The following is a 13295-nucleotide window of genomic DNA, read 5'->3' as shown; positions in this document are numbered from 1 at the left end:
TTGAGTTTCTCCTAGGGGTTACTATGGCAGTATAGGAAGGGAATGACCTTTCGGTCACCTCTGTGTTCCTGAGTGCTTCCTGAAATGAGCCAGACCTCAGCCCCTAGAGACCACCACTGCAGTCACCTGACAGTTCTAGGCATGAGTGTGGGTATCCTAGCAGGCCTCTGCCAGCTCTTGTGACCAGGGCCTGCTCCTTGGCTCAGTCCTCTCACTGTCCCAGAATGTTAGTCCTTCAGGTGTGTATGGGGTATAGTGGCTTCCCTTGACACTACAGTGAGTACAGCCTCTGACACGTTAACCCTGAAAGACTAGCTGTGCTGATTCCCATCCTCCACTGCCTCAGTTTCTGTTGTATGATGTTCTACTCTGGTGTGACTAACTGCATCCACACAGCTGGCTCCAACACTGGCGGTCCAGTGGTTAAGACTCCACGCTTCCACTGCAGGGGCCACGGGTTCGATCCCTGGTCAGGGAACCAAGATCCTGCAAGCTGCATGGCACGGCCAAAAAAATAATAATAACAGTAAGAAGAATGAGCATCTATGGAGCCACGCCTGGGAAACACAATGCGCTAAGCTTCCAGATACCCATGAAGAAAATGTGAGGACTTCCTGTTCTAATCTTAGCCCCATTTTCAATCATTCATTCTTATACTCACGTGGTACCTGTTCAGGAATGGAATTTACTTGATCCAGATTGAGACACGTAAGACAAAGTTTCTAACAAATTAGTAACCAGTTGTATGATGCTTGGCTATGTTACTTCCTCATCTCTAAACCTGCCAAGCTGGGGATGAGATTAAGTTGATCTCTAAAGCCCCTTTGAATTATAAGCCACCTCTAAACTTTCAACTGAGCCTCCCATTCATTTTTCTGTGTTGCTGGGAGGGGGACCTTAACCAATGAAACTCTAAATGAAATAGAGAGGCCATGGAGAATGAGTTCTTCTCCAGTTTGATGCCAGCGATTTCTTCAAAGCAGGGCTAGACAAAAAAGCAGTGTGAGAAGCAGCAGAAGATTAAGGTATTAGTGGGATATCTGATTGAAATGTCAGGGAAGTTCCTATTGGGTTTTTTGTTACTGTTTCATGCTTAATCAGACCTATTAATAGTCTTTGGGTGGACCCCAAAGGCAGCTCTTAGGCAAGGACGCGGAGGGTTAGGAAATAAGAAAAAGCATCAGTGCTTTGGAAAGTGGAAACCTACATAGGATGAGAATGAGCCTGATCACAGGAAATAAGCAGTTAAAAACCAGCATGACATTCTTAAAGGCCAATTAGTTTTTACTTTGAGTAAGAGCAGATATTCTAGGGTTCATCTGATAGCAGATGGGCCATATGGCTCAAGGTTTCCTAAAGTGGCTTCTGTTATGGCTTCTTGGGGCTAAAGAATGGCTGCTATCATGCAAGATGAGAAATAGTTTTAAAGATGGTTACTTGGAGAAGGGAATGATTCACTCATTTAGGGCAACATGCCTCCAGCTTAAAGAATACAAGTATGTGTTCCTTTTATATTAACTTGAAATTTTAAAACAAATGACCAAAAAATATTGGTAAGTTTAGAATATGTTCCTTCCAATTACTCATGCCTCATCCTGGAAAGATGACAATTATCTGTAAGAGGAATGAGAGACAAGATGCTGACTTTGGGGCACAGGTGACGAATGTGAGCAGTCAGGATGACAGATCTGAAGAAGACACAGAAGCTGGCAGGGCCTTTAGGCATTAATTGAGGCTGGAGCTGTGGGAAGAAACTCAGTGGGACACCTTCATCACCGCCTCTGCGTCCACACTGAATCACCAAGCACAGCCGAGAACAAACTGCTGGGATAGTCTCTACCTTCTCTTAAAGTGGAAGAAATTCTAGGGACGGGTGCCGTGAGGAAAAGGCTACTACAACCTCCGCCACAGAAAATACATCTTTATTATAAAATAATGTTTTGTTTCATGATGAGAGTAGAAAAATAACACTGTGAGCTCCAGGGAAAGTTCTGGAGCTCAGTCTCTGAGAAATGGGATGAGCGGCTTTTGCATCACTCTGGGAGCACACCCTCCTGAGGTGCCCCGTGCTCCTGCAGGACGTGGGGCACAGCACACACAGGGAGTGTGCAGCTCAGGTCCTGCTGGAAGCCCAAGGAGCCTACACGGTCCACACAAGACGCTCTGGCCACGATGATCAAAGAGGAAAACTTGAGGTCAGAAGGGAATTAATTGGTTCTGAGAAGGGCCAGGGTGGCGACAGCCTTGCCCCTCCCTATACTGGAGTGTAGAAGAGTCTCTTGGGCTGATGATCCCGGTTTAGAAGATGGTGCCCAGTGGCCTTATGCTCGGTTTGTTCCCCAAGGTGTCTGTGCTGAGGAAAAGCTGCAACCTTTCCCAGGACAACTTGACCCACCGTTTCTCACTGGTATGGCTAAAGTACCAGAGGTATGTGTGGTCTCAGCCTGTGAGGGCTGCTGGCTGAAATTTTTGTACTTCAAATCCTGTCCATACTGATGGCAGAAAGAAAGAAACAAACAAAATGTTAAAAGACCAGTCAATAAGAGCAGCTGGCTGGAACTGTTCTATATTCCAAGCCTCTTGGCCCCAAAGAACGAGGAGAATATCCGCCCACGGACACCCTTTTCGCCCTTAAAAATCCTCTAGACCCCTCAGGCTTTAGACGAACAATGAATCCCCCCCTGGGATGGGAATCCAGCCCTCAGGTGATGGGAAATGGTCCCTCAGCAGCAGTACCTGGAGAACGCAGCCAGGGTGAGCACCTCAAGCAGCAGCTCTGAGCCACAGAAGAGGAGCAAGATGCCGTTCATGATGGCTTCCAGGCGGAGCACATAGGTCTGCAGCAGCAGGTAATAGGAGGCCATCATGGCAGATGGGAAGGTCAAGGCCATGCTAATACCAAGCGGCATCTTCCGTTGGCAGAGGTTTCCCTTTGTACCTGTCAGACACAGCCCATGGAGTCACCTCCAAGTGGCCTGCTTTCCTTGGCCTCAGAGGAAAGGCAGGTGGGATGCGATGGACTGGCAAGCAGAGGAAAATGCCCTTGAATGGGGGTGTGCAGGTTTATAAATGCGGCCCCACTGTGTTAAAAACTAGAGGCTTAGGAGCAGCTACAGCATTGCAGTCATTCACCGAGAGGTCCTGCTTCCAGCCTGGCTCCCAGGCAAGGGACAATGGGCTCTTTATTTGAGGAAAAACTTTGTAAATCATAAAAATAATATATAATCATTGAAAACTTTTCAATTAATATAGAAAATACGGAGTTCCCTGGCAGTCCAGTGGTTAAGACTCCAGGCTTCCACTGCAGGGAGCATGGGTTTGATCCCTGGTTGGGGAACTAAGATCCCACATGCCGTACGGGGCAGCCAAAAAATAGAAAAAAATATATAAAAAATCATTTTAGAAAATATAGAAACTAAAAGACCACATGACTCAGCCCTTAGAGATAGCCATTATTACAGAATGATGTATACTGTTTCAGACTTCTTTATGTGTATGGTCACATATTACTATTTATTATTCTAAAAATAGAATCATACTCTGCATACTGTTTTGCAACTTATTTAACCACTTAACATAGTTAGACATCTTTCCACACATAACTACCTTACCCTTTTTTAACGGCTATGAACAATTTCACTGAACCAATGCCATAATTTATTTAACTAATCCTGTAATGATAGATGTTTAGGTTGTTTCTAATGCTTTGATGTTAAAAAATACATGGCAGGGGCTTCCCTGGTGGCGCAGTGGTTAAGAATCTGCCTGCCAGTGCAGGGGACATGGGTTCGAGCCCTGGTCCGGGAAGATCCCACATGCCGCGGAGCAACTAAGCCCGTGCGCCACAACTACTAAGCCTGTGCTCTAGAGCCCGTGAACCACAACTACTGAGCCCGTGTGCCACAACTACTGAAGCCCGCATGCCTAGAGCCTGTGCTCCGCAACAAGAGAAGCCACCGCAATGAGAAGCCCGCGCACCACAACGCAGAGTAGCCCCCGCTCACCACAACTAGAGAAAGCCCGTGCACAGCAACGAAGACCCAACACAGCCAAAAATAAATAAAATTTAAAAAATAATACATTTATAAAAAAAAAATACATGGCAATAAATGTTCTCATACAGATATCTTAGCATATCTGTAGAAGTATCTGTTTTTTTCAACCAGTTTTGGAAGGGAAATTGTTAGGTCTAAGAATACGAATTTTACCTGGTAAAACTATTAGCAAAAAGGTTGTACTAATTTATATTCCCAAAGGGTGTGGGAATATAAATACCCACAAGAGTGTGAGACCATAGAGACCTGTTCCTCACAGCCACTAGAATACTGGGAATTTGGAAACCTTTTTAATCTGATGGGTGAAAATGTTACCTTGTTTTTTCAATTTGCTTTTTGTTAGTGAGTCTGGGCATTTTATCATGTGTATTGGTCCTTTGTAATTATTATGTGAATTGCCCATTAGCATCCCTTACTAATTTTTTCTTTTTTTTGCTAGTGGTTTTTTTTTTTTAATTTTTACTGGAGTATAGTTACTTTATAATGTTGTGTTAGTTTCTACTGTACAACAAAGTGAATCAGCTATACATATACATATATCACCTCTTTTTTGGATCTTCTTCCCATTTAGGTCACCACAGCACATTAAGTAGAGTTCCCTGTGCTATACAGTAGGTTCTCATTAGTTATCTATTTCATACATAGTATCATTAGTGTATATATGGCAATCCCCTTGCTAATTTTTAAAACTAGGTTTTTTTCTTAGCACTTGATGTGAGCCTTCTTTATCCTTTGTTATATGTGTTGAAACTATTTTTTTCCCCTCAGTGTGTGTTTCAACACCGTTTTCAGGGATGAGATATTCTAACTAATAAGGGCTTGCTCTGTATTTCCGGGGATATAAAACTTGTCCTAGAGAAATCCTCATTCAGAGAAGTGGAGGGGATCTTAGTGCTGACCTGTGCAGGCGTCTACTGCCCTGGATAGGCGTCTACTGCCCTGGACATGGAGTTACAACTGAATCTATTCTCCCAAGCAAACCAGTGAGAGGAACCAGGAACTCTTGTAGCAGTTAGACAACTGGGAAGGAATTATCTAATATCTCATGTCACCACCTACTTCTGGCCCTGCAGAGCAACAGACTGATAAATCCTGACCCAAAATATGAAGCAGCTTGAAACTTCAGAGAGGGAGTAACGGGATATACCACCAGATCCAATCTCTTATGGTGAGCCTAGGTTATGTATTGAAACTTTTCCTTGTTAATCAGGTTACAGATACCAGCTCGTCTCATATAAGGAATGGAAATATTCTCTGGACAACACTCACCAAAAAATAGTCGAATTACTTCAATTCCAAGATAAAGGAAGAGCATCACCACATCCAGTACTAGATTGGCTGTTGGATATGGTAGCAGGAGACCTGCCAATACAAAAGTCAGAGCTTGCAAACAACACAGAACAGTACACACAAGAACTCCCACACACCTGGGAATAAAGAGAACACGAGTCTTATCAGCTTTCCATGAACTACTCAGTGAGATGTGGGCAGGATCTGTTAACCTGCTGCAGGATCTGTTAACTCCTGGTGCGGCTACGTCTGTTAGAAGCAGGCTCGTTATCACAGGGTTTTACTCCTAACTCGGAGAGTCTATGGGGACTCCGCTCTCCACAGTAATCAGACGTACATGGGTACACAGGCTGCTGAAGGTCACCAATGGGCTTAAAGTGGAGTTCAGCAAAGAGGTGATGGGGGAGAGTCAGAATGGAAAAGCCCACATTTCCCAAACTCAAGAAAATCTTGCCGAGGGGCTTCTTACTAAATCATTCTCAAGGAAGTCACCGGATGAAGAGACTTCCACCGTGCAGCGAAGAGGAGCCCCAGGGGGCAGAAAAGAATGAAAAACAAGAAGGCTTTTGGCGGCAGCTGGCTCTGGGCTGAAGTGGGGAAGGCATGTTGGGGCAAGGGCAGTCAAACCCCAGGCCTTACCTTTATACAGAAATACGAAGAGTTCCAGCAGGAAACAGGTAGCATAATACCACCCGTTCAGAAAGAACAGGATTTCCAGGGGGGTGGAGGACAACCGTTTACCTGAAAATATGAGCACAGAGAAAAGAGATGGGCTGGAGGGCAGCTCAACCTAAGTTATTTCAATGGTTCTGTGTCTAACTTGGAGGAAACACGAGGTCGCAGCTAGTGGAAAGGGCCACTTGGGGGCACTTCTGATTGCTGATGAGGAGTGCGTGTGTATATACGGTGTGGAGGGGGGTTTCCTCCAATCCCCTTCTTTCCGGAATACCGTCAAACTCGACTCCTTCGGCTTTGGGGCTGAAAGTCAAAGCCTCTCTAAGATCTAACCTCGTCACTATTTGGGAAGGGAAATTGGGGCTCAGAGACCAGCACTGGCCTGTTTGAAGTCACGCTGCAAATTCGCAACTGAGCTGGCCTAGAATAGGCCCAGCCAAGGATTGGGGGGTATCTGAGACCCGCACCTCGAGACCTTCAGGCACTCTGGGTGGGTGAGTCCGCCAAACCCTGCTTTGGACAAGTGAGGAGTGATGTCCCTAACACCTGAGAATGAAGGGTTTAGGTCGAGCACTGGGAGAGAAGGTTGGGGGGCGGGTACTGAGGAGAGCAGGACCAGCGACTCACACACCTCCGGAATCTCACCTCGCGGCGCCATCTTCAGTCCCCATGGAAACTGCATACGCGGCTACAGCTACTCCTGGAGCAGCGAGGCGTTGCCGGAAGCTGGGGACGGAGCGGCCCTCGATTCTGGCCTCTCTACCCGCCTACTTCACTCTATGGTTACGTGGTGCCTGGGCTGTCTCGGTGCCGTCCGCGCGTGCCAGCAAATTGCTTTCGCTGGGGTTTCGGCTGCCGACTTGAGAGAGAATAGTGGCCGCCCACCGAGCAGTTGTCCTCAGGACCCCGGGGGCGGGAGCAGCTCTTGCGCTTCCCCATCCCAGGTTTACAATGAGTCGTCTGAGTATAGCCAGTAGTGGTAATGTGACCGCAGGATTGGCAAATAGGCCCCGGCCCCAAGATTCTCTTTACTAACAACGGTCTGAAAATGAGAAACGGTGTGCACGACAGTGCTATGCAAATGCGCGGTGGGGTTTGGGGTCTTTTGTCTAGCAAGCAGTCTTTTTTTTGGGGGGGGGAAGGGTAGTAGGGGGTTTTGTGCCTCCGATTTATGAACCAGGTAGTTAGCAGATACCAAAATTAATCGGAACTAGAGGCTCCTTTCAAGGAGCATAAGTGAGACAGGAAGATGAAACATGATCACCAGGTGACCCGTGACGTGTATGGGAGTTGAGAAAACAAAGTACTTTGTGTCTGGCGTAATTCCATTTAGCATATTTTCAAGGTTCATTCATGTTGTAGCATAGATCAGAACTTCATTCCTTTTTATGGCTGAATAATATTCGTGTGTGTGTGTGTGTACACCACATTTTGTTTATCCATCTGTTGAGGAGCGGACACGGATTTCAGTCTTTGGGCTAGAAAAATGCTGCAGTGAACATCGTTATAGAAGTATCTGTGGAAGCCTCTGTTTTCAGTTCCTTTGAATATATATCTAGGAGTGGAATTACTGAGTGTTTTGGTAATTGTATGTTTAACTTTTTGAGGAACCGTCAAACTATTTTCCACGGTGTCTGTAACCATTTTAGATTCCACCAGCACTGAACAAGGGTCCCAATTTCTCTGCGTCCTCACCAACACTTTTTATTTTGTTTTTAAAATTGTTATTATCACTATCCTAGTAGGTGTGAAGTGATATCTCATTGTGGCTTGGACCTGGGATCCTTTGCTGGAGTGCTTGCACCTGGACAAACATCTCCCCAAGCAAAAGAATACAAAGAGACTATAAGGGACTGAAAATAACTGCATGCATGCACGGTTTGGACAAATTATGAACAAGATACAAAAAGGCCAAAACCCAACTGCTGCTTTTGAGTGGGGGAGGGGGGCAGAAGCAGGGTACTGCGCACGATCCCTGCACACAGCACCACCGAGGGGGTAGGCAGACCACCAAAGCCACCCCTCCGGCCGGACCCACCCCTACCCTCACCCTATTTAAGGAACCAGCTCACTCACGCCCCCTCTTTGGGGAGTGAGCAAGGGCACCTGTTTCTTGTTCTCACTCCCTCATGCTGCAGCATTGAGTTCCAGTAAAGCTTTGCCTAAATTCCTCATCTGGCCTCTTATCAATTTCTGTTGATTAAGGAGTTCAAGGACTCAAGTTGGTAACAGCTGCACCAATTTACATTGCCACCAACAGTGCAGGAGGGTTCCCTTTTCTCCACGTCCTCAACATCGCTCATTATTTGTTGTCTTTTTTTTTTTTTTTTTTTGGCAGCATCAGGTCTTTGTTGCAGGATCTTCGTCGCGGCATGAAGGATCTTCCAGTTGCAGCACGCGGGCTTAGTTGCCCCGCGGGCTTAGTTGCCCTGTGGCATGTGGGATCTTAGTTCCCTGACCAGGGATCGAACCCACACCTCCTGCATTGGAAGGCGGATTCTTAACCACTGGACCACCAGGTAAGTCCCTGTTGTCTTTTTGATAATAGCCATTCTGACAGTTGTGAGGTGATATCTCATTGTGGTTTTGATTTACATTCTGAGTGACTAACCTTTCAGACAGTGCTGTACTCCTAGCTAGTTGGGGTGGAGGCGGGGGTCAGTAATTGTTTTTTCTGGGCTGAAAGGAGAAGCAACAGAAGCAATTCCCTGAAACTGGAGAGAGTAATATGCATGGAGAAGTCCCACCAGGAGCTGTGAAAGTCTGGAAAACTGGTGAACTTATATCTGAGCTCCTCCCCTCCCCTCTTCTCTGCGCTCTGATCTCCACTTGTGCCTCCTCTTGGAACTGAACTGCAAGCCTGGCGGGCTTTCTTTAGTGTCAGCGGAGCAAGGCACACAGCAAGGCTGGGAGGGGTGGAAAGGGCTCTGGAGCCAGCACATCTGCCTCCCCTGCCTGCTAGACGAGAGTTAGGCAAGTTCCTTCTGTGAACCTCAGATGTCCAACTCTAAAAGGAAGGTGGGCCAGCTGTTTGTTTCTGTAAGTAAAGTTTTTGGGGGGAACACAGACACGCCCACAGATTTACATTTTGTATACGGCTGCATTCATGCTACAGGCTTTCATGCTAAGTTAAATAGTTGCAACAGAGACTATATGGCCCATGGGCTTAAATACTTACCATCTGGCCCTTTAAGAAAAACTTTGCTGGGCCTTCCCTGGTGGCGCAGTGGTTGAGAATCTGCCTGCCAATGCAGGGGACACGGGTTCGAGCCCTGGTCTGGGAAGATCCCACATGGCCGCGGAGCAGCTGGGCCCGTGAGCCACAACTACTGAGCCTGCGCGTCTGGAGCCTGTGCTCCACAACAAGAGAGGCCGTGATAGTGAGAGGCCCGCGCACCACGATGAAGAGTGGCCCCCGCTTGCCACAACTAGAGAAAGCCCTCGCACAGAAACGAAGACCCAACACAGCCATAAATAAATAAATAAATAAATAAATAAGACTTAAAAAAAAAAAAAAAGAAAGAAAAACTTTGCTGACCCCTGTCATAGAGGATGGCAAGGATTAACATGCCACAACTCCACAGGTGCTACAAGTAGGCAATAAGATTGAATTACTCACAGCACAGCAAACAGCAGGAGTATCATCATGGCAGCCTGTTTCCCCAGTACCCACGTCCTGTGAGTGACACAGTGAGCCCCAGTGGTGGAGCACACAGTGGGTTATGCCACATCTGAGGAGCCCAGGGCCAAGGGCTCAGAACCTTTTTTAGCAAGCAGCAAATAAGCCAGGCTCCCCCTACTCTGGGGGAGGGAACAATTACACTGTAGTCACACTGTGGTGGCCTTGGCCTACCTAATTGCCTATGTGCTCAGTGTCAGGAGACAGGCCTTTCGTTTTGGAGTTTTCAGCAAAAACAACGTGCAGATCATTGTTGCTTTTGTTGTGGTCCTCCGTTTACAATGCTTGGTGTCAGTCTATTTATCTCTTGTAAATATAAAATACAGTGTGTGTGTGTGAAAAAAAAAAAAAGACCCAGGAACTAGGAGAAGGAAAAGGTTTATGATGCTTCTATTTTTTTTTAAATTTCTTTTGACTTGTTAGTAAACTATAGAGAAAATTGAAAAAATAAAAAAATGAAATAAAATAAAATGGATAACCAACAAGGACCTACTGTATAGCACAGGGAACTCTGCTCAATGTTATGTAACAACCTAAATGGGAAAAGAATTTGAAAAAGAATAGCTACATGTATATGTATAACTGAATCACTTTACTGTACACCTGAAACTAATGCAACATTGTTAATCACCTATACTCCAATATAAAATAAAAAGTTAAAAACAAAAAAAACAACGTGCAGGGGCTTCCCTGGTGGCGCAGTGGTTAAGAATCCGCCTGCCAATGCAGGGGACGCGGGTTTGAACCCTGGTCCGGGAAGATTCCACATGCCGTGGAGCATCTAAGCCCATGCACCACAACTACTGAGCCTGTGCTCTAGAGCCCGCGAGCCACAACTACTGAGCCCACGTGCTACAACTACTGAAGCCCACGCGCCTAGAGCCCATGCTCCGCAACAAGAGAAGCCACCGCAATGAGAAGCCCACGCACCACAATGAAGAGTAGCCCCTACTTGCCGCAACTAGAGAAAGCCCGTGTGCAGCAATGAAGACCCAGTGCAGCCAAAAATAAATAAATAAAATAAATAAATTTGTAAAAAAAAAAAAAAAAAAACGTGTGCAGGGATGCTAGGGCCCAAGGCAGGCTGCCTCTCCCAATATCCAGTGCCCTTGGTAAATCAATTATTTCTAGTAGGCTTTTGTGATTCTTTTGGGTTTTAATGTACATAATATCACATTATCAGAAAGTATAGTTTTACTTCTTCCTTTTCAATCCCTGTACCTTCAATTTCTTTTTATTACCTTATTGCACTGGCTTTCCTCCCTTTATTCTGCTAATGTTATGAATTACATTGATTTGCAAAGGTATAATCAACCTTGCCTTCCTGGAAAGAAACCAATGTGGTTGTGATATTGAACAGAAAAGAGTTGACATAGCAGGCCTGAGACTGCTATCCTTAGAAAGTCCTACTTGCATGGTTGGCCTTTGCCTGGGTCTGGGAACTTGTATTTCAGAAGGGTTTCCACCAATCCAAAGCGGCTCACTGTCTCTAAAATGTTAGTACAAACTATGTGGTTTATGCTGAATACCTGCTTCCTTCTGGAGTCTGGAATTTTGGTACATGCTAACTATTCTTAGTTTGCAGAGAATTTTTATCATGAATGAGTGTTGAATTTTGTCACAGATACAGCTAATTAATGATCAAATGTTTTTTCCCCTTTATTCTACTGATTTGGTGAATTTCACTCATTGATTTTTAGTTGTTTTTTTTTTTTGCTGCGCCATGCAGCATGGGGGATCTTAGTTTCCCGACCAGGGATGGAACCTGTGCCCCCTGCAGTGGAAGCAGAGTCTTAACCACTGGACCGCCAGGGAAGTCCCTGATTTTTAGATGTTAAACCAACCTTACATTTCTGGGATAAACTCCACTTGGTCAGTCTAGCTGAAGATTAATCAACTAACTTTTCAAAGAATTAACTTTTAGTTTCGTATATTTTTCTCTATTATTTACCCATGTTCTGTTTTTTTCTGGTTGTACATTTAGCCTTCTTTCTTTCTACTTACTTTGGGCTTAATTTGCTCTTTTTTCTAGTTTAACGTGAAAACTTAGACCGTTGGTTTTAGATGTTTCTTCTTTTCTAATGAAATCTGCATCATATGCATTTAAAATGTATTTTCATCACGATGTAGTTCAAAGTACTTTCTAATTTCTCTTAGGGTTTCTTCTTTGATCGATGATTATTTACAAGTGTATTATTTAACTTGTAAATATTTAATGGTTTCCTAGTGTGGCAGTTATCAACATATTGCTCCTCAGCTCCAGATAAACACTTCGGTACCTGTTCTGCGGTAATGGACTAGACTGGAAGCATTTCTCCATTACAGTGAGCACAGTGTTAGGCTCTGTCAGTAGAGGGCACTGGATGGACAGTGCAGGAAGAAAGGGGCTTTTCTTCCTGGTTCCAGCGTGCTGTGTTGTGATTTTTCTTGCTCCTGCTGCACAGTCTGTCAGAGGTGCATGTGTGTGGGGACTTCCACTGGTGCTCTGCCCCAGCTGCATGCCAAGGGGCTGTGGGGCTCACTGGTCTCCTAGGTGATCACCTTGCCTCTGCCCCACACCTGCAGCAGCATCCTGATCCCCTGTGTACCCCTGCCCACCAGCCTTGGCTTGCTGCACCCCAAAGGGTTGTTTCCCAGGGATTTTCTGGTGTGGACACCACACTCTCCAGACTCTGCCTCTGCAGCAGTGCCCCAGTTCCTCTGTAACCCACCCACCAGCCTTGGGTCACTTCATAAAAGTGAAGTTTCCTGGGGTCCTCCCAACAGAGACATGGTGTGTTCCTCAGGGCATTCTGCATAGCATTGCATCTGACCAAGATCCTCATTTCACAGCAAAGGAAGTGTGGCAACGGGCTTATGCCTGTGGAAATAACTGGTCTTCCTACACATACTTTGTCACCTGGAATAAGGTCGTTTAATTGGAAAGTAGAATGGTTTACTGAAGACTCAGTTATGGCCCCAGTTGGGAGACAACACCCTGAAATGATGGGGCTTCTAATTTACAGAATGAAGTATGTCTTTGAATCAGAGACTATTATATGGTACTGTCAACCCCCTGGCCAGCACACATGGGTCCAGGAATCAAGGGGTGGGAGAGGAATGACTCCTCTCACTATTATACCTAATAACCCACCCACAGAGTTTTTGCCTCTTATCTTGAAAAATCAGAGCCTGCTGATTTGGAGATCTTAGTTCTCAAGTGAGTAATATTCCATAAGGGGACACAACAATGGTACCACTGAATTGGAAAATGAGATTGCCACCTGGCCAATTTGGGGTCCTTATGCCACTAAACCAATGACCCCCCCCAAAAAAAAGGGGAGGGGGTTCCAACCTACTGGTTGGAACGACTGATCTGAGTCCCAAGGGGAAACTGGGCTGCTGCTACACAATGGAGGCAAGGAGGACTATGTCTGGAACCCAGAGGATTCTCTGGGGCACCTATTAGTATATCCATGGCCGCCCCCAGAAGTAGGACTCAGATCATTTAGGAATGGGGGTTTGGGTCACTCTACCAGTTAAAGATCCCGTAGCAGCAGCAGAAGCTCTAGCTGAGGGCAAAGGAAATATGGAGTGGGCAACTGAAGAAGCAAGCC

The 13295-nt window shown here is 45.8% G+C and overlaps 1 protein-coding gene across 2 annotated transcripts; it reads right to left on the bottom strand.

Moving 5' to 3' along the window:
* Positions 1–1913: 1913 nt before the first annotated feature.
* Positions 1914–6719, bottom strand: TMEM216 (transmembrane protein 216). 2 transcript variants are annotated; one of them, XM_068555281.1, is made up of 5 exons: positions 6666–6719; positions 5985–6086; positions 5325–5417; positions 2737–2938; positions 1914–2492 (listed from the first exon to the last, which is right to left on the bottom strand). In XM_068555281.1, the coding sequence occupies exons 1-5, from the start codon at positions 6700–6702 to the stop codon at positions 2477–2479; spliced, it is 450 nt and encodes a 149-aa protein (XP_068411382.1). In that variant the 5' UTR covers positions 6703–6719; the 3' UTR covers positions 1914–2476. The 2 variants fall into 2 exon arrangements, with proteins under 2 accessions (XP_068411382.1, XP_068411383.1); XM_068555282.1 differs by having other exon boundaries at positions 6652–6718.
* Positions 6720–13295: the final 6576 nt, after the last annotated feature.

Source organism: Eschrichtius robustus, chromosome 11 (assembly GCF_028021215.1).
Source record: "Eschrichtius robustus isolate mEscRob2 chromosome 11, mEscRob2.pri, whole genome shotgun sequence".
Classification (NCBI taxonomy): domain Eukaryota; kingdom Metazoa; phylum Chordata; class Mammalia; order Artiodactyla; family Eschrichtiidae; genus Eschrichtius; species Eschrichtius robustus.
This window is presented reverse-complemented; position numbering and strand designations above follow the sequence as displayed.